This window comes from Anopheles arabiensis, chromosome 3 (genome assembly GCF_016920715.1).
Source record: "Anopheles arabiensis isolate DONGOLA chromosome 3, AaraD3, whole genome shotgun sequence".
Lineage (NCBI taxonomy): Eukaryota > Metazoa > Arthropoda > Insecta > Diptera > Culicidae > Anopheles > Anopheles arabiensis.
Window position 1 is genome coordinate 41,248,752 of NC_053518.1, and position 22,735 is coordinate 41,271,486.

At 43.8% G+C, this 22,735-nt stretch overlaps 4 protein-coding genes across 8 annotated transcripts in view; 3 read left to right on the plus strand and 1 right to left on the minus strand.

Annotated features, from left to right (window-relative positions):
* The first annotated feature begins 2,639 nt into the window (after nucleotides 1-2,639).
* Nucleotides 2,640-4,843, plus strand: LOC120904355 (angiotensin-converting enzyme-like). Its single transcript, XM_040314275.1, has 5 exons — nucleotides 2,640-2,901; nucleotides 2,970-3,333; nucleotides 3,403-3,766; nucleotides 3,831-4,711; nucleotides 4,784-4,843. The coding sequence occupies exons 1-5, from the start codon at nucleotides 2,659-2,661 to the stop codon at nucleotides 4,798-4,800; spliced, it is 1,869 nt and encodes a 622-aa protein (XP_040170209.1). The 5' UTR covers nucleotides 2,640-2,658; the 3' UTR covers nucleotides 4,801-4,843.
* Nucleotides 4,844-7,242: 2,399 nt separating this feature from the next.
* On the plus strand, nucleotides 7,243-9,508 carry LOC120904356 (angiotensin-converting enzyme-like). Its single transcript, XM_040314276.1, has 5 exons — nucleotides 7,243-7,504; nucleotides 7,573-7,936; nucleotides 8,006-8,369; nucleotides 8,434-9,314; nucleotides 9,379-9,508. Exons 1-5 carry the CDS (start codon nucleotides 7,262-7,264, stop codon nucleotides 9,390-9,392), a joined length of 1,866 nt encoding a protein of 621 aa, XP_040170210.1. The 5' UTR covers nucleotides 7,243-7,261; the 3' UTR covers nucleotides 9,393-9,508.
* Nucleotides 9,509-11,056: 1,548 nt separating this feature from the next.
* Nucleotides 11,057-22,735, plus strand: part of LOC120904353 (angiotensin-converting enzyme) — a 70,795-nt gene continuing 59,116 nt past the window's right edge. The window contains exons 1-9 of one of the 5 annotated variants that reach the window (XM_040314273.1): nucleotides 11,057-11,171; nucleotides 11,929-12,436; nucleotides 12,530-13,144; nucleotides 13,812-13,970; nucleotides 14,044-14,151; nucleotides 14,226-14,358; nucleotides 14,436-15,020; nucleotides 15,104-15,347; nucleotides 15,485-15,583. In XM_040314273.1, the coding sequence (XP_040170207.1) occupies nucleotides 12,065-12,436; nucleotides 12,530-13,144; nucleotides 13,812-13,970; nucleotides 14,044-14,151; nucleotides 14,226-14,358; nucleotides 14,436-15,020; nucleotides 15,104-15,347; nucleotides 15,485-15,583 (2,315 nt within the window). In that variant the 5' untranslated portion in view covers nucleotides 11,057-11,171; nucleotides 11,929-12,064. Of the gene's footprint in view, nucleotides 11,172-11,334; nucleotides 11,557-11,876; nucleotides 12,437-12,529; nucleotides 13,145-13,811; nucleotides 13,971-14,043; nucleotides 14,152-14,225; nucleotides 14,359-14,435; nucleotides 15,021-15,103; nucleotides 15,348-15,484; nucleotides 15,584-22,735 lie in introns of those variants that run through there. The other 4 variants (XM_040314270.1, XM_040314271.1, XM_040314274.1 and 1 more) reach the window with 4 other exon arrangements.
* Nucleotides 19,723-22,414, minus strand: LOC120904359 (skin secretory protein xP2-like). The gene is made up of 2 exons (XM_040314279.1): nucleotides 22,322-22,414; nucleotides 19,723-21,355 (listed from the first exon to the last, which is right to left on the minus strand). The coding sequence occupies exons 1-2, from the start codon at nucleotides 22,331-22,333 to the stop codon at nucleotides 20,285-20,287; spliced, it is 1,083 nt and encodes a 360-aa protein (XP_040170213.1). The 5' UTR covers nucleotides 22,334-22,414; the 3' UTR covers nucleotides 19,723-20,284.

The following is a 22,735-nucleotide window of genomic DNA, read 5'->3' on the forward strand; positions in this document are numbered from 1 at the left end:
GATGCTTGTGGCAGTTTCATCCGAATCATGAACCGAATCCTTTATGGCCGACAAGTAGTGATTACTTATTCGAATGTAATGAAAATATTTAGAATAGTCATTTTTACATTTAGGTAGACAGTCTGCATTGGTTAATCAACCTATTGTTAGAAGTAGTGGTATTTAAAACGGATCTTTTTGATGATCGACTCAGTTCCGGTTCATTCATATAGGTAATCCGGATCATTTAATCGGACCAATCATTCAATCGTGCGTTATTTGATAAACCTGCCATTTAATGACAGGGTCTTTTACAGGGTTCTACCGTGATTTTTGGTTGTTTCCCTTTATTTGAATGCTTTCCATAGTTTTTGGGTCGTTCTCACTATTTATTGGGCGTTACCCATATTTTTTTTGGGTGAATTGTATTGATTTCCTATAGGACGGTACCAAAATTATGAGGAAACTATAGAAAAATATATGGGAAACGGTGAATAAATCGTGATACGGACTCTAAACATTACAAGAATCAATCAATCAATTGTGATTCTGACTGAGACGAAGCACGAGGCGAAAAGATGCAGTACGTGTTAACGAGCGAACAAATGGGAGAGCTGATTATATTTTCATCGTCATTGTCGAGAAGACAATACGCTAAACATATTGCTAAAGCTGCATCCATATGATTGGCGTAAACAAATTAATGTGTCAAATTTTGTACGGAATTGACGCCTCGCTTGCAGATATCTCCATAGATTGTGAACAAATATGCTTTTTGTGTATACACGGCTTAAAAGACATGGGTGGTTGAATTGAAAGCGTTAGTCGGATAGGAGCGGTGTGGCCAGTCATGCTTTCCCGTTTTGGTATAAAGAACGTATGTGATTCGTAAGATATATCTGTTCTGCTATCTGGAGAGAGAAGAATGCTGATCCGAAAATGATACCTGCTCACTAGCTCATTTAGCGCATTCGATCATTCGTCCTGTTTCTTTCAGAGAAGCCATGCTCCGGATCTTTCTGAAACTGATGTTTCACTTGCTCACTAGCTCATTTGGCGTATTCGATCATTCGCCTCTGTTTCTTTCTGGGAAACGATGATCCGGATTTTTAAAAAAGTGATGCGTGTTTCACTCGGTTAATGTACTGATCCGGATCATTTGAACGAATCAGGATCTGATCTTACATCACTAGTCAGAACCGATTTGTCTTACCAATGGACTATCGAGTTTTCCTGGTTCAAGTTATCAATCATGTTTTATTTATTTATTGTTTATTTTCATTATTTTCAATGTCTTTATTATTTCAACTGAAACGATTAAATTTTGCCGCTTCTTCTGTTGGTATTTGTTGGTAACTGGTTAGGGCTGAAATACAGTTGCCAGCAATAAAGTTACATATATTTTAATTGCTACTGTATCTTAAACAAAAGACATTCAAGGTTAAAAAACATCGTATTTTGGAATGGCTATTTAGGCTTTTTCAATAGCTGATTTTTTAATGTATATACACAAATCAACACGCTAATATTTTTATAATTTTCTCTTTCTTTATCTTAAGATTCTTTTTCAATTTTACTGTCTGAATTATTTTTAAGTTTTAAGACACACTTTACTTTTTAACGCCATAGCATTAATGTAGAATTGTCAAGGAATAGAGTACAGTATTTCCTCAAGTTACACGAATAATGCGTTCCGAAGGCTTTTACGGAACTCAAGTTTTTGCGTAAATATCACCTTTTCCAGTCAAAATATGGTTAATAAACAGTTAATTTACTTTTAGTACTTATGTGCCTTCAATTACTTATTTCAAATAATTCTTTTAGTAATTTTATTTAGAAGTTTAGTAGCTTTAGTGATTCCATTTTTTAGCACAAAGACACATTATTTTTCGTTTATCGATTATGTATATAAAAATGTGCCAAATTGACATAGGAATAGTAAAAAAGCGCGTTGCTAGAATTAGGGAAAAAATGGATATGTGCCGTTCCCGTGGTGTAGTCGTCAACTTACTAAACTTATCAACATGCACGACATGGGTACAAATCCAGTATGGACCCTGCCTCTCAAACATAGTAGTGTCTACCGTTCTATTGATAAACTATTATGTAACTGATAGCCATACACATTACTGATAGCCAAACCCTTGGTCAACAACGGTTGAGAAGCCAAAGAGGAAAATATGTATGTGGAACATAATAGAGACCCTGAACTCTATTATGTTCCACATACATATTTTCCTCTTTGGCTTCTCATGCCTTTCTTGCTATCATTGCAAAAAAGCCAAACAAACAAGTTTGCCCCCAAAAAGCGCACCAATAGATGATACTGAAAATATCGCAGCTTTGAATGGAAATATAAGCTATCTCTTCTCTTCTCGCTAATTTAAATCGTTCACTCTTCAAAAGATAATAAGCTTTTGTTCATTAATTTATGTATGAAACACAATCTCCTAGATGTCAATCACGCTACATCTCCAATCAATACCACGATAGCACCAAACTGTATTTCGAAACCGGTCACCAATGGGTTGAGCCCATCAACAACAAGTTCATTGTCGTTGAGAACGATTTTGGCGATGGGAAAGATGTGATATAGGACGAAGCACACTTTAAAAGCAGGTGCAAAACGGCTATTCCGATCAGTTTCGATCTACATACGAATCACGCCTCATCATAAAGATGAGATTCTTTTCAGCAATGATATTAGCGTTCGCTTTAGTGTGTTGTGTCCTCGGTGGAAAGCTTGTGTCTGTTAGCGATGATGAGCTCGAGGCACGTCGCTACGTCGAACAAGTAGATGAAGAAATTTTATCTCGTCGAAATGTCGGCACGGAAGCCGAATGGGCCTACGAGTCCGATATCAATGAGGACAATTTGATGGTGAAAAATGAGGTGGCTGCAGCGAATGCTGTGTTCCTGAAAGTAAGTGACGCAGATCAGTGATTAGTTGCATAAGTGATAGAATTTGGGTGTGTTTTGTCTTCGTGTAGGAAGTGGCCAACACGCTAAAAAAGTACGAGTATGAAAGCTTTAGTGATGAGGATTTGAAGCGAAAAATCCGTAAGCTTACCAAGCTGGGCTATTCCGTGCTGCCGGAGGATACGTTTGCCGAAATGTTGGACGCGATCAATCGAATGCAGGAAAATTACGCAAAGGTAAAGGTTTGTGACTATCGCGATAACAGCAAGTGTGATTTGGCACTCGAGCCGGAGTTGACCGAGATTATGGCTACGAGTCGTGATCCGGAGGAGCTGAAATACTATTGGCAGCAGTGGTACGATGCGGCTGGTGCACCAACAAGAGATGACTTTCAGAAATACGTTGATCTCAATGGAGTTGCGGCAAGAATGAACAGTTGAGTGTAGATGACCATTTCATTATTATGTTGAAAATCTAATTATATAAACTCTTTGATTACTTCAGATTATGCATCGGGTGCTGAGTATTGGTTAAGCGCGTACGAAGATGATACGTTTGAAGAGCAAGTCGATGCTGTGATCGAGGAGCTGCGTCCACTGTACGAACAAATTCATGCCAACGTTCGTTACCAGCTGCGAAAGTATTATGGTGAGGATGTGGTGTCAGAGACGGGACCAATTCCGATGCACTTGCTAGGCAACATGTGGGCACAAGATTGGGCAGGTGTGGCTGATATCACCAGCCCATTTCCCGACCGTCAGCTGCTTGATGTGACGGAGGAGATGGTACGCCAAGGATACAACCCGATTCAGATGTTCGAAATGGGCGATAAGTTCTTCCAATCGATGAATATGACCAAGCTGCCAGCGTAAGTATCTAGTATCAAATCATAAGACATCCAGATTACAAAATTAATTGCTTTTGAATCGTAGTACCTTCTGGGAGAAAAGTATTCTCGAAAAGCCGGACGATGGTAGAGATCTGGTATGTCATGCCAGTGCTTGGGAGTTCTCGAAAACGGATGACGTGCGCATTAAGCAATGCACACGTGTAACGATGGAACAGTTCTTCACGGTGCACCACGAGCTGGGACATGTACAGTACTTCCTACAGTACCAGCACCTTCCAAGCATGTACCGTGATGGAGCCAATCCTGGGTTCCATGAGGCCGTCGGTGATGTTCTATCGTTGTCTGTTTCCACCCCGAAACATTTGGAGAAGATTGGACTGTTGAAAGACTACGTTGAAGATGAGGAATCGAAGCTGAACCAGTTTTATGGTTCTGCACTGAACAAACTGGTGTTCCTGCCGTTTGCCTACACCCTGGATAAGTACCGGTGGGGAATCTTCCGTGGCGATATCAAGCCCGAGGAGTACAACTGCAAGTTCTGGGAGATGCGCTCGAAGTTTTCGGGTGTTGAGCCTCCGGTAGTTCGTTCGGAATCAGATTTGGATGCACCGGCCAAGTACCACGTCTCGGCTGATGTTGAGTATCTGCGATATTTCGTGTCATTCATCATTCAGTTCCAGTTCCACCGAGCTGCTTGCGAAAAGGCGGGAGAGTATGTGAAGGGTGATCCCGAGAAGACGTTGAACAACTGTGACATCTACCAGAGTGTTGAGGCGGGTAATGCCATCAAGGCTATGCTGGAGCTGGGATCATCGAAGCCGTGGCCAGATGCAATGGAGGTCCTTACTGGGGACCGTCGAATGAGTGCCGATGCACTGATTGAATACTTCCAGCCATTGTACAATTGGTTGGTGGTGGAAAACGAACGCATTGGAGCACATGTCGGATGGGAAGAAACTGAGAGTAAGTATTAAGTGGAAAGAAATTGTGGTACTTTTTTGACTATTTGGTCTTAATAATATTTTTACTTTTCAGAGTGTGTATCGGTGTAAAAAGGTATATTTTCAATAAAAAAGTTTTTTCAATCGTAAAAAAGATGCTTGTGGCAGTTTCATCCGAATCATGAACCGAATCCTTTATGGCCGACAAGTAGTGATTACTTATTCGAATGTAATGAAAATATTTAGAATAGTCATTTTTACATTTAGGTAGACAGTCTGCATTGGTTAATCAACCTATTGTTAGAAGTAGTGGTATTTAAAACGGATCTTTTTGATGATCGACTCAGTTCCGGTTCATTCATATAGGTAATCCGGATCATTTAATCGGACCAATCATTCAATCGTGCGTTATTTGATAAACCTGCCATTTAATGCCAAAGAGAAAGATAATGCATTAAATGACAGGGTCTTTTACAGGGTTCTACCGTGATTTTTGGTTGTTTCCCTTTATTTGAATGCTTTCCATAGTTTTTGGGTCGTTCTCACTATTTATTGGGCGTTACCCATATTTTTTTTGGGGCAAATCAACAAATTAATGTGTCAAATTTTGTACGGAATTGACGCCTCGCTTGCAGATATCTCCATAGATTGTGAACAAATATGCTTTTTGTGTATACACGGCTTAAAAGACATGGGTGGTTGAATTGAAAGCGTTAGTCGGATAGGAGCGGTGTGGCCAGTCATGCTTTCCCGTTTTGGTATAAAGAACGTATGTGATTCGTAAGATATATCTGTTCTGCTATCTGGAGAGAGAAGAATGCTGATCCGAAAATGATACCTGCTCACTAGCTCATTTAGCGCATTCGATCATTCGTCCTGTTTCTTTCAGAGAAGCCATGCTCCGGATCTTTCTGAAACTGATGTTTCACTTGCTCACTAGCTCATTTGGCGTATTCGATCATTCGCCTCTGTTTCTTTCTGGGAAACGATGATCCGGATTTTTAAAAAAGTGATGCGTGTTTCACTCGGTTAATGTACTGATCCGGATCATTTGAACGAATCAGGATCTGATCTTACATCACTAGTCAGAACCGATTTGTCTTACCAATGGACTATCGAGTTTTCCTGGTTCAAGTTATCAATCATGTTTTATTTATTTATTGTTTATTTTCATTATTTTCAATGTCTTTATTATTTCAACTGAAACGATTAAATTTTGCCGCTTCTTCTGTTGGTATTTGTTGGTAACTGGTTAGGGCTGAAATACAGTTGCCAGCAATAAAGTTACATATATTTTAATTGCTACTGTATCTTAAACAAAAGACATTCAAGGTTAAAAAACATCGTATTTTGGAATGGCTATTTAGGCTTTTTCAATAGCTGATTTTTTAATGTATATACACAAATCAACACGCTAATATTTTTATAATTTTCTCTTTCTTTATCTTAAGATTCTTTTTCAATTTTACTGTCTGAATTATTTTTAAGTTTTAAGACACACTTTACTTTTTAACGCCATAGCATTAATGTAGAATTGTCAAGGAATAGAGTACAGTATTTCCTCAAGTTACACGAATAATGCGTTCCGAAGGCTTTTACGGAACTCAAGTTTTTGCGTAAATATCACCTTTTCCAGTCAAAATATGGTTAATAAACAGTTAATTTACTTTTAGTACTTATGTGCCTTCAATTACTTATTTCAAATAATTCTTTTAGTAATTTTATTTAGAAGTTTAGTAGCTTTAGTGATTCCATTTTTTAGCACAAAGACACATTATTTTTCGTTTATCGATTATGTATATAAAAATGTGCCAAATTGACATAGGAATAGTAAAAAAGCGCGTTGCTAGAATTAGGGAAAAAATGGATATGTGCCGTTCCCGTGGTGTAGTCGTCAACTTACTAAACTTATCAACATGCACGACATGGGTACAAATCCAGTATGGACCCTGCCTCTCAAACATAGTAGTGTCTACCGTTCTATTGATAAACTATTATGTAACTGATAGCCATACACATTACTGATAGCCAAACCCTTGGTCAACAACGGTTGAGAAGCCAAAGAGGAAAATATGTATGTGGAACATAATAGAGACCCTGAACTCTATTATGTTCCACATACATATTTTCCTCTTTGGCTTCTCATGCCTTTCTTGCTATCATTGCAAAAAAAGCCAAACAAACAAGTTTGCCCCCAAAAAGCGCACCAATAGATGATACTGAAAATATCGCAGCTTTGAATGGAAATATAAGCTATCTCTTCTCTTCTCGCTAATTTAAATCGTTCACTCTTCAAAAGATAATAAGCTTTTGTTCATTAATTTATGTATGAAACACAATCTCCTAGATGTCAATCACGCTACATCTCCAATCAATACCACGATAGCACCAAACTGTATTTCGAAACCGGTCACCAATGGGTTGAGCCCATCAACAACAAGTTCATTGTCGTTGAGAACGATTTTGGCGATGGGAAAGATGTGATATAGGACGAAGCACACTTTAAAAGCAGGTGCAAAACGGCTATTCCGATCAGTTTCGATCTACATACGAATCACGCCTCATCATAAAGATGAGATTCTTTTCAGCAGTGATATTAGCGTTCGCTTTAGTGTGTTGTGCCCTCGGTGGAAAGCTTGTGTCCGTTAGCGATGATGAACTCGAAGCACGTCGCTACGTCGAACAAGTAGATGAAGAAATTTTATCTCGTCGAAATGTCGGCACGGAAGCCGAATGGGCCTATGAGTCCGATATCAATGAGGACAATTTGATGGTGAAAAATGAGGTTGCTGCAGCGAATGCTGTGTTCCTGAAAGTAAGTGACGTAGATCAGTGATTGGTTGCATAAGTGATAGAATTTGGGTGTGTTTTGTCTTCGTGTAGGAAGTGGCCAACACGCTAAAAAAGTACGAGTATGAAAGCTTTAGTGATGAGGATTTGAAGCGAAAAATCCGTAAGCTTACCAAGCTGGGCTATTCCGTGCTGCCGGAGGATACGTTTGCCGAAATGTTGGACGCGATCAATCGAATGCAGGAAAATTACGCAAAGGTAAAGGTGTGTGACTATCGTGATAACAGCAAGTGTGATTTGGCACTCGAGCCGGAGTTGACCGAGATTATGGCTACGAGTCGTGATCCGGAGGAGCTGAAGTACTATTGGCAGCAGTGGTACGATGCGGCTGGTGCACCAACGAGAGAAGACTTTCAGAAATACGTTGATCTCAATGGAGTTGCGGCAAGAATGAACAGTTGAGTGTAGATGACCATTTCATTATTATGTTGAAAATCTAATTATATAAACTCTTTGATTACTTCAGATTATGCATCGGGTGCTGAGTATTGGTTAAGCGCGTACGAAGATGATACGTTTGAAGAGCAAGTCGATGCTGTGATCGAGGAGCTGCGTCCACTGTACGAACAAATTCATGCCAACGTTCGTTACCAGCTGCGAAAGTATTATGGTGAGGATGTGGTGTCAGAGAAGGGACCAATTCCGATGCACTTGCTAGGCAACATGTGGGCACAGAAGTGGGGCAACATTGCAGATATTACCAGCCCGTTCCCCGACCGTCAGCTGCTTGATGTGACGGAGGAGATGGTACGCCAAGGATACAACCCGATTCAGATGTTCGAAATGGGCGATAAGTTCTTCCAATCGATGAATATGACCAAGCTGCCAGCGTAAGTATCTAGTATCAAATCATAAGACATCCAGATTACAAAATTAATTGCTTTTGAATCGTAGTACCTTCTGGGAGAAAAGTATTCTCGAAAAGCCGGACGATGGTAGAGATCTGGTATGTCATGCCAGTGCTTGGGAGTTCTCGAAAACGGATGACGTGCGCATTAAGCAATGCACACGTGTAACGATGGAACAGTTCTTCACGGTGCACCACGAGCTGGGACATGTACAGTACTTCCTACAGTACCAGCACCTTCCAAGCATGTACCGTGATGGAGCCAATCCTGGGTTCCATGAGGCCGTCGGTGATGTTCTATCGTTGTCTGTTTCCACCCCGAAACATTTGGAGAAGATTGGACTGTTGAAAGACTACGTTGAAGATGAGGAATCGAAGCTGAACCAGTTTTATGGTTCTGCACTGAACAAACTGGTGTTCCTGCCGTTTGCCTACACCCTGGATAAGTACCGGTGGGGAATCTTCCGTGGCGATATCAAGCCCGAGGAGTACAACTGCAAGTTCTGGGAGATGCGCTCGAAGTTTTCGGGTGTTGAGCCTCCGGTAGTTCGTTCGGAATCAGATTTGGATGCACCGGCCAAGTACCACGTCTCGGCTGATGTTGAGTATCTGCGATATTTCGTGTCATTCATCATTCAGTTCCAGTTCCACCGAGCTGCTTGCGAAAAGGCGGGAGAGTATGTGAAGGGTGATCCCGAGAAGACGTTGAACAACTGTGACATCTACCAGAGTGTTGAGGCGGGTAATGCCATCAAGGCTATGCTGGAGCTGGGATCATCGAAGCCGTGGCCAGATGCAATGGAGGTCCTTACTGGGGAGCGTCGCATGAGTGCCGATGCGTTGATTGAATACTTCCGGCCATTGTACGATTGGTTGGTGGTAGAAAACGAACGCATTGGAGCACATGTCGGATGGGAAAATACCACAAGTAAGACCATATTAAATTTTAGCAGGGTTTGTATTTTATTGAACGAATTGTATCTTTCTTTCAGTGTGCGTCTCATAGAATTGATCGTGTCTGATAGATGTGCTTTATGGCAAGCAAAACGTTTTTATTGCGATCAAAAGCAACCAACGCTAGCAAATACACGGTCGATGAATAAATGTCCAGTAGCTTCTTTCAATTATTTTGCCAAGCTTCACAAATCCATGACTGTACCCGGGATACTTTTCCGCTCGCACATACTCAAAATACCCTCCGAACGTATTGCGCTGACCAATCAATCCACTCTGGACGCCCTTCGGAAGTGAATAGTACGAATCAACTCCATGGGGCACGTCGCCGGTGTATAGGAGATTGTATCCTCCGGTGAACAGGAACTGTTTGCTTTGAAGATTCTGAAACGTAACGATCGTTTCTCCGTTCACCTGTCGCTGAGCCAGCCTCCAGGTACTGGCAAAGCCGCTGCTCTTCGATGCCACCACGTACCGGTTGTCGTTTTCGCCCTGATCGACGATCTCGCTCGGGACCAGAAATTCATGCGTTTTGTTGTTGACGATTGCGTAACAGCATGAGTTAAGTAGGCTGCTCGAGGGATGTCCATAGTGTACTGCCAGACAGAGCACTAGCAGCGAATACAGTGATGCTTTGTGCATGGCAGTAACACTTTGCTGTATGTACAATTGTCTCCAAATTGGTTTATATGCCTTTGGAAACCTTCTATTTTAAGGCGAAAGGAGGGTTTTTGTTTGTTCATACCGAACTATGCCGATTATTTGAGATGCAACTTGTGCGCTTTGACAACAATAGCATACCGAGGCGCTTACAAAAAAAAAATGCGATCCTTTCGTACCGAGTCCCGCCACGTCGTTACTTCTAAGCCTATAAATAGCGTGAATCATTGACAGCTTCATTTGCAACGAACGCCATCTCGTCCCACTTTGCATAAAAGCACATTTGGAAGAGTGTCCGGAGTGTAAATTACAATTGCAACCATATCTCTCGCACTCCCCGTGGATGGCCCTTGGCACGCGCTCGCCGGACAGTGTAACCGTTTCACGGTCACTCGGAAGAATGTTCCTGTGGCCTGGCCGATCTGGGCCTGTGTACATGCCGCAGGGTCATAAAAATTGGTTGACAGTTTTCGTTGTTGTGACCACGACGAACGTGGAAGCACACACGAGACACAAGGGGTAGTTCCGATATTGTGGTTGTTTAAAACCGCAGAAAGAATCTCATTGTTCCGTGGCGTTCCGGTGGGGATAGGTCGGTTTGCTATCACGTATCGCACACCGGCCGGGTTCCCAGCGGTTTCCCACGCGTGTAAGCCCCCGCATGCGTATGACCTGTATCTACAACGGTCTGATACGGGTAGGTCGGGCTGGGGGAGCCGGTGTATATTGTTAGTTCGTACTGGCGTTTTGCTGGCCTCCCCCTCCCTTCTTCTTTTGTGCTTTGAGTCATGCGCACCGTGAGCGGTTAGGTTTAATTTTCATTAACATGCGCTCTCCATATGCTGAATGCTTCCATTCTTATCTCATCTACCCTCGCGACCATGGTGTGTGGAGACTGATGGAGATGGAGACGGTGGTGCGTAAGTATACCCTCCCTGGAGTACGGTACTGACTCAACTCAAACCTACACACACACATGCTGATTCGTAAGAACGGCGGCTAGAAGTTGCCATCTCCCGTGTCGTATCAGTGTCTATCAGCAGTGCTGAATGCACGGTTGGCAGTGTAATTGTTTTCCATCCCCCTTTCGTGTGCAAGTGAGAACGCGACAAATGACCATGTGAGGTTGGCACGAGGGAGGCTAGGAAGCGAACGAGTATGCCCCACCGAGGTACTGCCGTTTCACTTTGACACTTAATTTGAATACCATTAGAGGGAACTCCGTTACACAGCGGGGGGATAGCGAACGTGCACAGAAGGGGAAATGGTTAGCGGGTTGGGTTGAAAAACAAAATTTCCCGCTGTAAACAGTACAGCACAATTGGTTTGATTGCTTGGTTGGGACCTGCTGACTTCCGACTGGGGCAGGTGTGGACCACGGGTGGCTTGCAACGTATGACGCGGAACCAATAGGATTGCAAACTCGGGAGCTTTCAGTTTCGTTCGGTAGCTCGTCGCGGATGGACAATTTCGTAAGAATCCCTATTCGGTGGTGGAAGTACATGATGCTGATTGTGAATTAAAGGATGAAGGATTAATAGTCATCAGATTACAGGGTACGTGTGTTCCGTAGAACTTTGTTTTATAGTTTACGCATTGATTTTGTGTGTTATTAATCGAAAGTGGGTGCTTTATTGTATTAATGAACAAGTGTCTTCAACTGTGAAATATCTAGTTAATTTCCATTTAAATATGGCACCGAAGAGTGTTAAAAGTGTTTGAATGCTTATAAGAATAATTAAGTTAGGTGTATGAATGAAATGTGCATTGCTTGATAACATAGAAATGTTGGATTAGAAACAAAAGTTGTTACTTCCAAAGAGTTCAATGGAGTAAAAGCAAGGAAATATAAATTTTAGGCTTTCCATTTTTTCAGCTTTCTTCTTCTTGAAATATAAGTTATGAATTGTTTTAACGTATACCTACAGTGTTACAGTTCATGTGGGTAGAGGAATATTTTAAAACCAAGTGAAAGTGAAAACGTAACCATTGCAGAAACCCTTATCTACATGCAATTAGCATAATCCGCCCGAAAACAACGCCCTTAAATTGCCGTCTTAACATATGCACACAGCACGACATTACACAATGTTGAAGCTGCTGATAAAGTGCACCATCGGTGCGTTGTTTGCCCTACAATCGATCCATTGTGAGGCTGATCCACAGCTTAACCTTCCACCTTTGGCACCGCCGGGTCTGGAAGGGCGTCGGCCCGTGACATTTCCCAACGGGGATGCATCGCCGACGCGTGTACCGCTGGGTGTGGATGGTGTCGTCAGTGGGGATGGCAGCAGTGTGCACGATCGGAGTAGAAGTGAGCGGTTTGGTCCACCGTACGATGGGGATGACGATGAAGAAGACGAACGTCCGAACTATCCCGCCCAGCAACCGGAAGGGCGCGCGAATGATTACGATCGGCGAGATCGTCAGGATTCGGTAAGACATCATTTTGTTTTAACGTGATGTACTAATTAATGATTGGAGAATCAAGATGTTAGTGTATCATTTCATTTTATTACACCACTCTAGCCTTACTCCTACAACGATCGCAACAGGTACGGTGGGGATCGTGGCTACGATCGCAATCAAAACCGTGAACGATATCCAGGCGATCGTAGTCCAAATCCGTACGTTTCTGATGTTGACAATCCATTGCTGTATCGGGATGGAGGCGATCGCAATCGGAACAGGTACGTGTCCGATGTGGAGAATCCACTGCTTTACCGCGATCGGACACCGTACAATCCGAGCCGGGACGATGACGATCGTAACCGGGACAATCCCAACGCAAGACCGTATAATCCAAACGATCCTAGCTTTGGAGGACGCAATCCACCCGATCCAAACTATCGCGGGCCAGGGCAGCGTGATCCAAACTACCGTGATCAAGGGTTCCGAGAGCCTGGTCAACGGTTTCCGGGCGATGATCGTACCCGGTATGCGGACGATCCTAACTATCCGTACCGCAGCCCGGAAGAGGAACGATTCCGCATCGAGAACGAGCGGCGGTTTCGAGCGGAAACAGAAAAGCTACGCGCGTTTCTCACGGAGATCGATCGGAAAAGCTCACTGGAGTGTTCGTTGAATGTGGCGGCGCAGTGGAACTTTGAGACAAACATCAACGATGCAACGCAGGTGGAAGCGGTAAGTCACAGGGGCTGAAGGAGTGTGGGTGTGTGTGCGTACGTTCTAAGGTCAAACAGAAATCCAACGGTACCCAGTAAACGGTAGCGCTTGAATGTGTTTTTGTTTTGCGGAAAGATAGCTGTCCGTCGGTTGGTAGGTGAACAATTTCCCAGCGAAATACCGCAGAAAAAGAGAGGAATTGAGATGTGAGAAAACTGTGGTCTGTTGTGGTGCGCGAGATTTGACATTGACATAGGGCGACGATTAGTGACATCTGGGTGGGAGGGGAGGTAGTTCACAAGTAATCAAGAAGGTGGTTTAGTGTGCGGTTGGTTTATGACCGTACCCCTTAAGGTTGAGATTATTTAAGATGCAAAAATAAGCATTGTTTGGCTGTTGACAAGTGCATGGCGTTTGAATCATACCAAACAAACCAACCAATGAAGTTGAGCTTGAATGGCAAAGTTCAACTGTCGTACGTTTTGCTTCTAAAAATACGGAATGGTTTGAATTGTAAAGGCATTTTTAAAATGTATCTGGTTTCTCAAAGAAAAAAGTCTTAACGTTTTTGAAAACAGTTCAAGGCCAAATGAAAAGCTATCAGTACACAATGACCTCGTTCGCTTGCAACACAAACCTTACCGAATTAACAATTTAAACATATTTGTGTCACTCTTGTTTGCAGCTTGCTGCTCAGCAACGGTACAACGACTTCCAGCGCCTGCTGTGGGATCAAATGCGCCGAATAGACCAGACGAAAATCTTCGACGACAAGCTGTACCGTCAGGTGCGTCTTATGTCAATCATTGGTCCAAGTGCGCTGCCCCCGGATCAGCTCGATCGGGTAAGTTATTTTAGCAGTCGTGTGCAAAAGCGTGATTTACAATCCTAAAATCGCATTTTTCCCACGCGTGCAGTACAATAGAATCGTGAACGATATGCTGGCCATCTTTAACGGTGCCACCATCTGCGCGTACGAGCAACCGTTCGAGTGTGGACTACGCCTTCAACCCCATCTGAAAGATGTGAGTGAACAAAGCGTTGGTGGTCACGTGAGAATAGAATAGTCAATTACTATGTTTTTGCTTGTTTTGTGTAGATAATGGCAAAGAGTCGCGATTGGAATGAGCTGCAGTACACTTGGCTCGAGTGGCGTCGAAAATCGGGTCGCAACATGCGAGATCTCTTCGAGCAGTTGGTCGACCTTACGAACGATGCTGGGCGTGTTAATAGTAAGTAGCACGGTTTTAAACTATCGATAGAAGCAGGCTGTAATTGAGGACACTTTACGTTTAATGACGTACCGTAGACTTTACTGATGCCGCCGCCTATTGGACGTTCCCGTATGAGTCACGCAATTTTCGCGAGGAAATGGAACAGGTGTGGCGCGAGATACTCCCGCTGTACGAGATGATTCATGCGTACGTGCGCCGCAAGCTGCGCGAATTCTACGGTCCGGATAAGATCAACAAAAATGCACCCCTCCCGGACCACATACTGGGTGACATGTACGGGCAGAGCTGGCAGAACATCCTGGACATTGTGATACCGTACCCGGGCCGTAGCTTTCTCGAGGTAACGCCGGAAATGCAGAAGCAGGGCTACAATCCGCTGGTTATGTTCCAGATCGCGGAAGAGTTCTTCGTGTCGATGAATATGTCCGCAATGCCACCGGACTTTTGGGCGTCGTCCATCCTGACGCAACCGCCAGACCGACCGATCCTGTGCCAACCGTCTTCGTGGGACTTTTGCACCGGAAAGGACTACCGCGTCAAGATGTGTACGCAGGTGACGCACAAAGATTTCATTACCGTGCACCACGAGCTTGCGCACATACAGTACTTTCTGAACTATCGTAACAATCCGAAGGTGTTCCGTGATGGAGCTAATCCAGGTAAGGGGACGCGGGGGACAGTGACATGCCAGACCAGACCATTGCCAGACGGTTTAATGATTTGCGCTGTTTTTTCGATGCAGGTTTCCATGAAGCGATCGGTGATGCAATCTCGCTCTCTGTCGCCTCGCCGAAGCATTTGCAAAATCTGGGCCTCGTCCAGAAGTCCGTCGATGATACGGCGCACGACATAAACTTCCTGTTTTCGCTCGCGATGGAAAAGGTAGTGTTTTTACCGTTTGCGCTCGCCCTTGAAGCGTGGCGGTATGACGTCTTCAGCAAGCGCGTCCGCAAGGAGCAGTACAACTGCCACTGGTGGCTGCTGAGGTAAGTTGTTTGCGATGGAACCATGAAAGGAAAATTGTTGTGGAAGTGGAGCTTGGTGTGCTTTTTCCTCTCCCGGTAGTGGACTAATTGGCCTTAACTGCTCTCTATTTTCATTGCAATCGTGTACTCGCTGGTAGGGAGGAGTATGGCGGGGTTAAACCACCGGTGCTTCGGTCCGAACTTGACTTTGACCCTGGTGCAAAGTATCACGTGGCAGCAAACATCCCGTACATCAAGTAAGTGCAATTTTTTTTTTTAAATTATTTTAATGTAATGCTATGATTGTGTGTTTCCGTCATTTCTAAAGATAGTGGATCATTATATATAGTCACATTGTCGCTGAAAGCATAATTATGTGGTTTAATAATTCGTATTATTCACTTGGATTACTGACACTCAATACCATTACATGCCCACTCGGTACACTTCGGCCGAGCGGGCCGACCGAGTCCTCACAATTCCGTTTAAACCCTTCACCGAATACATTTATTGCACATTCAAAGTGTTTATATAGTATGTAAATATGTATTGGTAAATACACAAAAATTAAACATATTTTAGCAATGATTTTTGTGTACTATTGACTTTTACGGTACTAGTCAGCTGTTTTTTGGAGATTGACACTCGGCGGCTGAAATCATGTCAACACTCCATACAAAACCACACTCGACACTACCCTTAGTATTTCAGTCTAGATTATTTCAGCCTGAAACATATGTAAAAAAATGTCAAATTGTCGCGGGCGCGATCAGGTTAGTCCATGAAGAATTAATTTTGATTTCACTGAAGTATAAATATTACGTCAAGAAAGATTAAAAATAGCTTTGATCGACATGTTTTAGTTTCACAAAGGTACTATTGTTCAATTCAAACAGAAAAAAAAAACAAAACAATTTTTAAATCTGTCTATGTTGTACATCTTCTTCTTCTTCTCTGGCTCAACAACCGATGTCAGTCAAGGCCTGCCTGTACCCACTTGTGGGCTTGGCTTTCAGAGACTAATTGATTCCCCCCCATAGCAGGATAGTCAATCCTACGTATGGCGACACGGTCTGTTTGGGGATTGAACCCATATGACGGGCATGTTGTTAAGTCGTACGAGTTGACGACTGTACTACGAGACCGGCCAAAATTTAGAGCTGTTGTACATAATTGCTCTAAATTCAATATGGCGGACCTTCTTAGGCCAATGAATAATACTGTACATAACGTTTATTGTTCCACTGACAGTGATTTACTAGGTAAGCAACAACTTTATTTGCTTGTATTTTGTTTTTCGCTTGGATGTTTTATCGCTTTTTTTTATTCTCGCGTTTTTCTTCCTTTTCCCTGTTTCATTTCATCGCGTATACATCGCATAATCTAACTGTCCGATGGAAAATTATTATTGTTCAAACATTGTATTTGAGAACGAATAACGACACTTTTTTGTAAAAAAACACCAAAATTAGATAGATGGGTAAAAACAATTCAATTGAAATGCAATTTACGGAAAAATAATGATGATAAATACCTAATTGAATATTTTTGTAATTGAAATAATTAATTTAAATAGTGTTTAACAGATAAAATCTTGTAAAGCTAATAGTAAAAAAGTTTTTTTTTAATTTGAATAGTTTATGGCGAAGGTCATAATACCCTCTAAAATACGGTACGATTAAAAAAAATATTACAAGATTGACTATTATGGCCTATGTGTGTTACGTAAAAAAAGCAAATTCTTTGATATTGTTTGCATAGGTACATTTTGTTTACTTGGGGCAGTCCAAATGGAAACTGAACTGCAGTCAAGTATCTCATCACATCAGCTTCGAAAGTGTTCAACTGGACATTCAAAACGTATATTGTTTTATACCTTACGTACATTAATAGCTGTACGTTATCAAAATCCTCAACATTTGAATTACATTTTTTGCAGCAAATATACTCAATTTTATGTGAGCAAAAATAATAAATTTACCATTGCTGCCTTGCAAATAAATATACACTTGAGGATGATAATGGTGTAAATTTTCATCAGCAATCATTAGGGAGCGATCTGGATGGTGAATCTAAAAGCAAAGTTACATTATATAGGTAAAAAATATGTTTTATTCACGAAGTTGATGTATTAGTTTTAATTTTATGTTGTCCTACTGACTACCTGTATGTAAAAGAAAAACTAATCACCACTGTGGATCAAATTCATGATCGATTGCGACACATCTATCCTATTTCTGAATTGTTGTGCTCTTTTTCAATACCAAATCTTACCAAATAAAAGAAAAACCCTCATCAATTATAAAGTCATTTATATCCCTTTTAATTAAGCAAACCTTGTATTAGTAGAGTGATGCATGAAAATAAAACACGGATGTTTTGTAACTCCGACCGGCCGTGCTTAATCCGCTCAGAAACTCGATCTCGTTTCGAAACGACGGAGCATACACGACTGAGCGAGCTGTCAAAAATGATCATTTTGCTCACCGACTCATCGCCGGAGCACCGACCGACGGCCAATCCCCCCCCCCCCCGTTATTCCTTGCGAAAGCTTTCCACCCGTCCAGGGGAATGGTTTCGTGGCGCAGCAGCGCGCTGCACTGTAGGATTTCCCTTTTACTCGGCCCGGGCTAAACGGGTTATTACCGTATACGATGCGCATCGCTACGCTCGTGTCTGGATGGGTTGCATCAATCGTCCGCCGCTGCATGTGCATACACTTTCTCGTCCATACGTTGGAGTATGGCGGTGCCGCGTTACAAAACCCGATCGCTGCCGGGCTTCTCGAATTCGCGCAATCGCCACATCGATGTCTAACATTTGCTCATTATCTTGCGCAAAATTGCTCCTGCGCTCGATAGGTAATGTGTGAGCAAGAGAGGCACAGAGAGGTGTGCTGCGTGTCTTGGCGGCCAAAATTTCAACATTTCGCCTCACTGACCAGACTGTTACGCCCGATGGGGGCAAATTGATAGGAAGTTTTAGTGAATCATAGCTATACGGTACGGTATTGCTTCATAGTTGGCTTGAAATGGGTGCAATTTGGTAGAGCTTGAAGGTTCCGGATTAAAATTGAAGCAACCACGGGGCGATAAGTGAGACGAAAAAGAGAGATAGATAAAAAAAAAACACACACACTCGAACGCATCGAGTTGTTTGTGGTGTAATCATAATGCGCATAATTTGGTGCCGGTTTGGTGACGAAAGCGCGGGCACGGGATGCTTGTGTCTTGCGCAATCGGTTGTGCGGGTGCTCTTGTAGGAAAAGCGCGCCATGCATTTTCGGAGGCTTTTTGTTTGTGTTTTTTTTCTTCTACAAAATAGCTAATAAGATTGTTTTTAATTTTTTCCACCTTTGTGGTTGTATGCTACCACCAACACTGCTTCCCTCTTAAGCTCGCCTATGTTCGGAGTAAAAGTCAGCAATGGAAGCGTGAAAAGATCATTAAAGGCTGCACGGTGTGGTGGTTTTTTTATAATCACATTTTTTTTATTTCATTTTTTCCTTTCTTTTTTACGTCGTAAACAGAGCAAAGAAAAACATTTTTAAAAAACAAAAAAAAAACATAAACAACAATCAATGCGTATGAGCACGAGCGCAAAGCTAAGAAAAACCATGATCAGTATACATTTGAGCTGGCCTGTTTCCTGTGGTTTGATTTTGGGATGCGTTTTTCTATAACTTTTACTGCTTCGTTGCTTCGTCGCAGCTGCTGTAGCTAAAGCGGCGTTCCTTCTCTTTTTTTCTACTTCTTCTTCTTTTTCACTTCGAACGAGTTTGCGTTGGAGTTGGGGCGGTGGCTAGAATAAAACAAAAAATCTTGAAATGTTCGGCACTTCGATATTTACACCAATCTTCGTCTTCTTCTTCTTCTTGTTCTGCTTCCCCAAAAGGGAGAAGTGCCCCGGCAAAGGGGTGGAGTGGTGAATCGGAACCAGGAACTAATCAGAGCACCGGTCGCCCAACTTTCCTAGCCTTTTCCTTCCGGGCACTTCCCTTGCCTTCCTTTCCTTTTTTTAGTTTGTTCGTTGCGCAGCTAAGCATTTTGGTATTTCAGTTTGCTACTGTTGTTCGCGGGTTTTTAAAAATCTATATAACAAGAAAACAATGCTGAATGTGGGATGGATGGTGCAGTTGCAGAGAATTGCTAGTTTTGGTTTGCTCCGCATTCCCGCACAACACATTCGTCTATGAGCATTTGGCGGGCTAATGCCAGTGGGACGGATGGGCTTTCTCTGTCCAAAAATGAAACCAAAAAAAAAAATCGTTGCCCGTCTCCGGAAGTTGACTGTATCTGCCCCTGTAGCAGATGTAGGAACGTTGTGTGTTTTTCTGTTAATGTGAAACACTTGAGCTGAACAGTCGCTTTCCGGTGATGGGCAGTGATTTTTTTTCTCTCTCTCTATCTCTTGGGACCAGACTAAAGCACCAATTCCTTTCCTTCCCGCCATTGTTATAGGGTAGAACGATCCAGAGTTGTGTGATTTTGCGCGCTGTGTGAAAGGGCACAACAGCTGAAGCTCGCTCCTTCTTTCGCTGGACGGGTCAACCGGATGAATCAGTGTGACCGGGACGTTTCCCGCCAAACCGAGGCGTCAAGTTGACCCCGATCTGTGCTGAAACGCTCCAGCAAAGCAGCGAAAGGTTGAGGCTTGCTCCAGCAGCGTTGTACAGCCCACGCGAACAGCGATCGCACAATCACGCACTCTCCGGCTCATCCAGCAGATGTTCGTAGATGGTCGTTCAGTTGATCAGTTTTTCGACATTACTTTACAGAGCTGGTTGGCTTGCTGTTGTGCTAGATGAATCTTTGAGCTAGTTGTCAGTTGTCAGTCGAGCAGTCGAGATGACGGATTATGCTGCTTGGGGGGAGATGTTGGAGTTGGGGAGGTATGCTAGCAACTAAGATCACAAGTTTTGCGATATAAATAATGAAATGATGGGAGCTCTTCTTCGCTTAGTGATGAGAACCGAAGTCGTGATGTTCGCTCAGACCCTCGGAGTGGACCTCCTCGTGGTGGTGATGGTGCTCCTCCTCGTGGTGAACCGGCACGTGCACCGGAACCTTGACCGGGTACGGCACTGGCTTCTCGACCTCATAGGGGACGTGCTTCTCGATCTCAACCGGAACCGGACGCTCGACCGGAACCTTCACGGGGTAGGGCACGTGCTTCTCGACCGGGACCGGGATGTGCTTCTCAACCGGGTAGGGCTGCGGGACTGGGACCTTCACCGGGACTGGCACGGGCTTGTCAACGTGCACCGGCACGGGGCGATCGTACGGGACATGCACTGGGTACGGGACCTTCTTGATGACCTCATACGGCACTGGCTTCTCCACCGGGACCGGGACTGGCTTCTCAACATGGACCGGGACTGGGCGATCGACTGGCACATGGACTGGGTAGTGGACGATCTTCTCAACCGGGTACGGCTTCTCAACGTGCACTGGGACCTTGACCGGGTACGGGACCTTCTTCTCAACTGGGTACGGAGCTGGGACATGGACCTTCACCGGGACATGGACCTTCTTCTCGACTGGGTAGGGAGCGGGCACGTACACCTTGACCGGGACGGGACGATCGTACGGAACGTGGACTGGGTACGGGACCTTCTTCTCAACCGGGTACGGGGCTGGGACGTGCACTGGCACCTTGACGATCTCCTTGACCGGGTAGTGGACAGTCTTGTAGACTGGGTAGGGCTTCGGCACTCCAACCTTCACCGGGACGGGCACATGCTTTTCCACTGGCACTGGGATGTGCTTCTCCACTGGGTACGGGACCGGGACCTTCTTGACGACGGTCAGAGTCTTTTCCTCGTGGGTTTCGAAGTGAGGCACCTCATGGTGTTCCTCGTATCCACCGAAGCTACCGGTCCAGCCGTGCAGTCCACGCTTGTCCTGTTTCTTGTCATCGAGCGCCTGAGTTTCGGCCGCCTTGCTGTCATCTACTTTGGCCTCAGCCACTGGTTTCTTTTCATCTTCAGCCGATGCGAAAAGCACCAGGGCTAGCAGGCAGACAACGCCCTACAGGGGAAGGAAAGAAGCGTTGAAGAATGGAAACGTTAGCTAGATGTACTGAGCAGAATTCGGAGGAACTATCGGACTAATTTCCCAATGCATCTTCTACAATAATAGGTTGAATGGAACACTTTGCCCGCAAAAAGAGCCCCCGGAAGCCCAACGACCTTGCTTGAATCGGTAATGTTTACACGATCAAGCTTCAATTAGACTGCTCAAACAATGTTTATCTTGAAGCAGGCACGAAAAAAAACAACAACACCAGTATTCCTCAAGAAGATTAACATGGGTGCAAAGCAGAGTTAACGATGATGCGAAGATGACGGAGAGCGAGAGAGCAATGCCTGTTAATTAAATGGAAAGGAATGTTTCCGTTCCAAATGAAACGAAAGTTGAAGTTGTGTTTGCACCACCGAGCAGGCACGGAAGCGTGAAAGGGAAACGAGAAGGCCAATTTAGAGATGCCTGCGTTCATTTCGTTTCGAAAGTTTTGGGCAAAAGAAAAGAGTGTGCAAACTCATCCGAATGGTTTTGTGCTGCGCTTAAGCGGGCAAGCTACTTTGGGCAGGAGATTTAATCTCGTTCTTTAAACGGAGCCTGGAGTGCTCAAATTCGCAAAGATGTATTCGGGATGTATTCGGAAAACAGCTCAAAAACTTTTGATAAATGCACTCTGTAGAGGTAATACGAGGCTAGTACGATGATCTATGTTCCCGACTGGGCAACTCCCTGGAGCACTACTTCACTGTGAACAATCATTGTACACTGTAATCACGAATTCACATCAAACATCTTCAACTTTCTTGCAACCTATCAAAGTTCTTTGCGATCACACTGCTGCACTGGGACGGGCAAATGTTTGCCCAAAATGATCTTGCAACTACAACTTCACTGCAGCGAATCAAGTGCCTTCACGAAACTGTACCTCCTTTAGAAGGGTTGAAGAATTCACTGTGTTTTTGTTTTGCTTACCAACAATTTCATATTTAATCCGAGCGAACTGTGTTCTGTAAAACAAGCAAGTAGACAACTGATGGTGAGTTTGGCGCTGCCGATGGTTTTTATACAGACGGGTTTCTCCACCGGGCACCACTCCGAAGCCAACCAGCTCATCGCCCAGGTTCACCCCACTAGTTCACCTCCACCATCGCATCTTTTCCACACTCTTCTTTCTCCATCTCCCCCTGGTAGTTCGGATCGTTCCGATCGAGCCTTCGCGTTCGTTCGGTGGCTTCAAGCGTTACGCTTCCCGAGCCACCGGAGACGGTTGGAGGAGCGGGTCTGGTGGCAGGGATGGTGAATGTGGATTATAGTGCTCCGACACACCTCCCTCCCAAACGTCGCTGCTTGTTTTTTTTTCGATCTACCGATAGAAAGAGAGTGAAT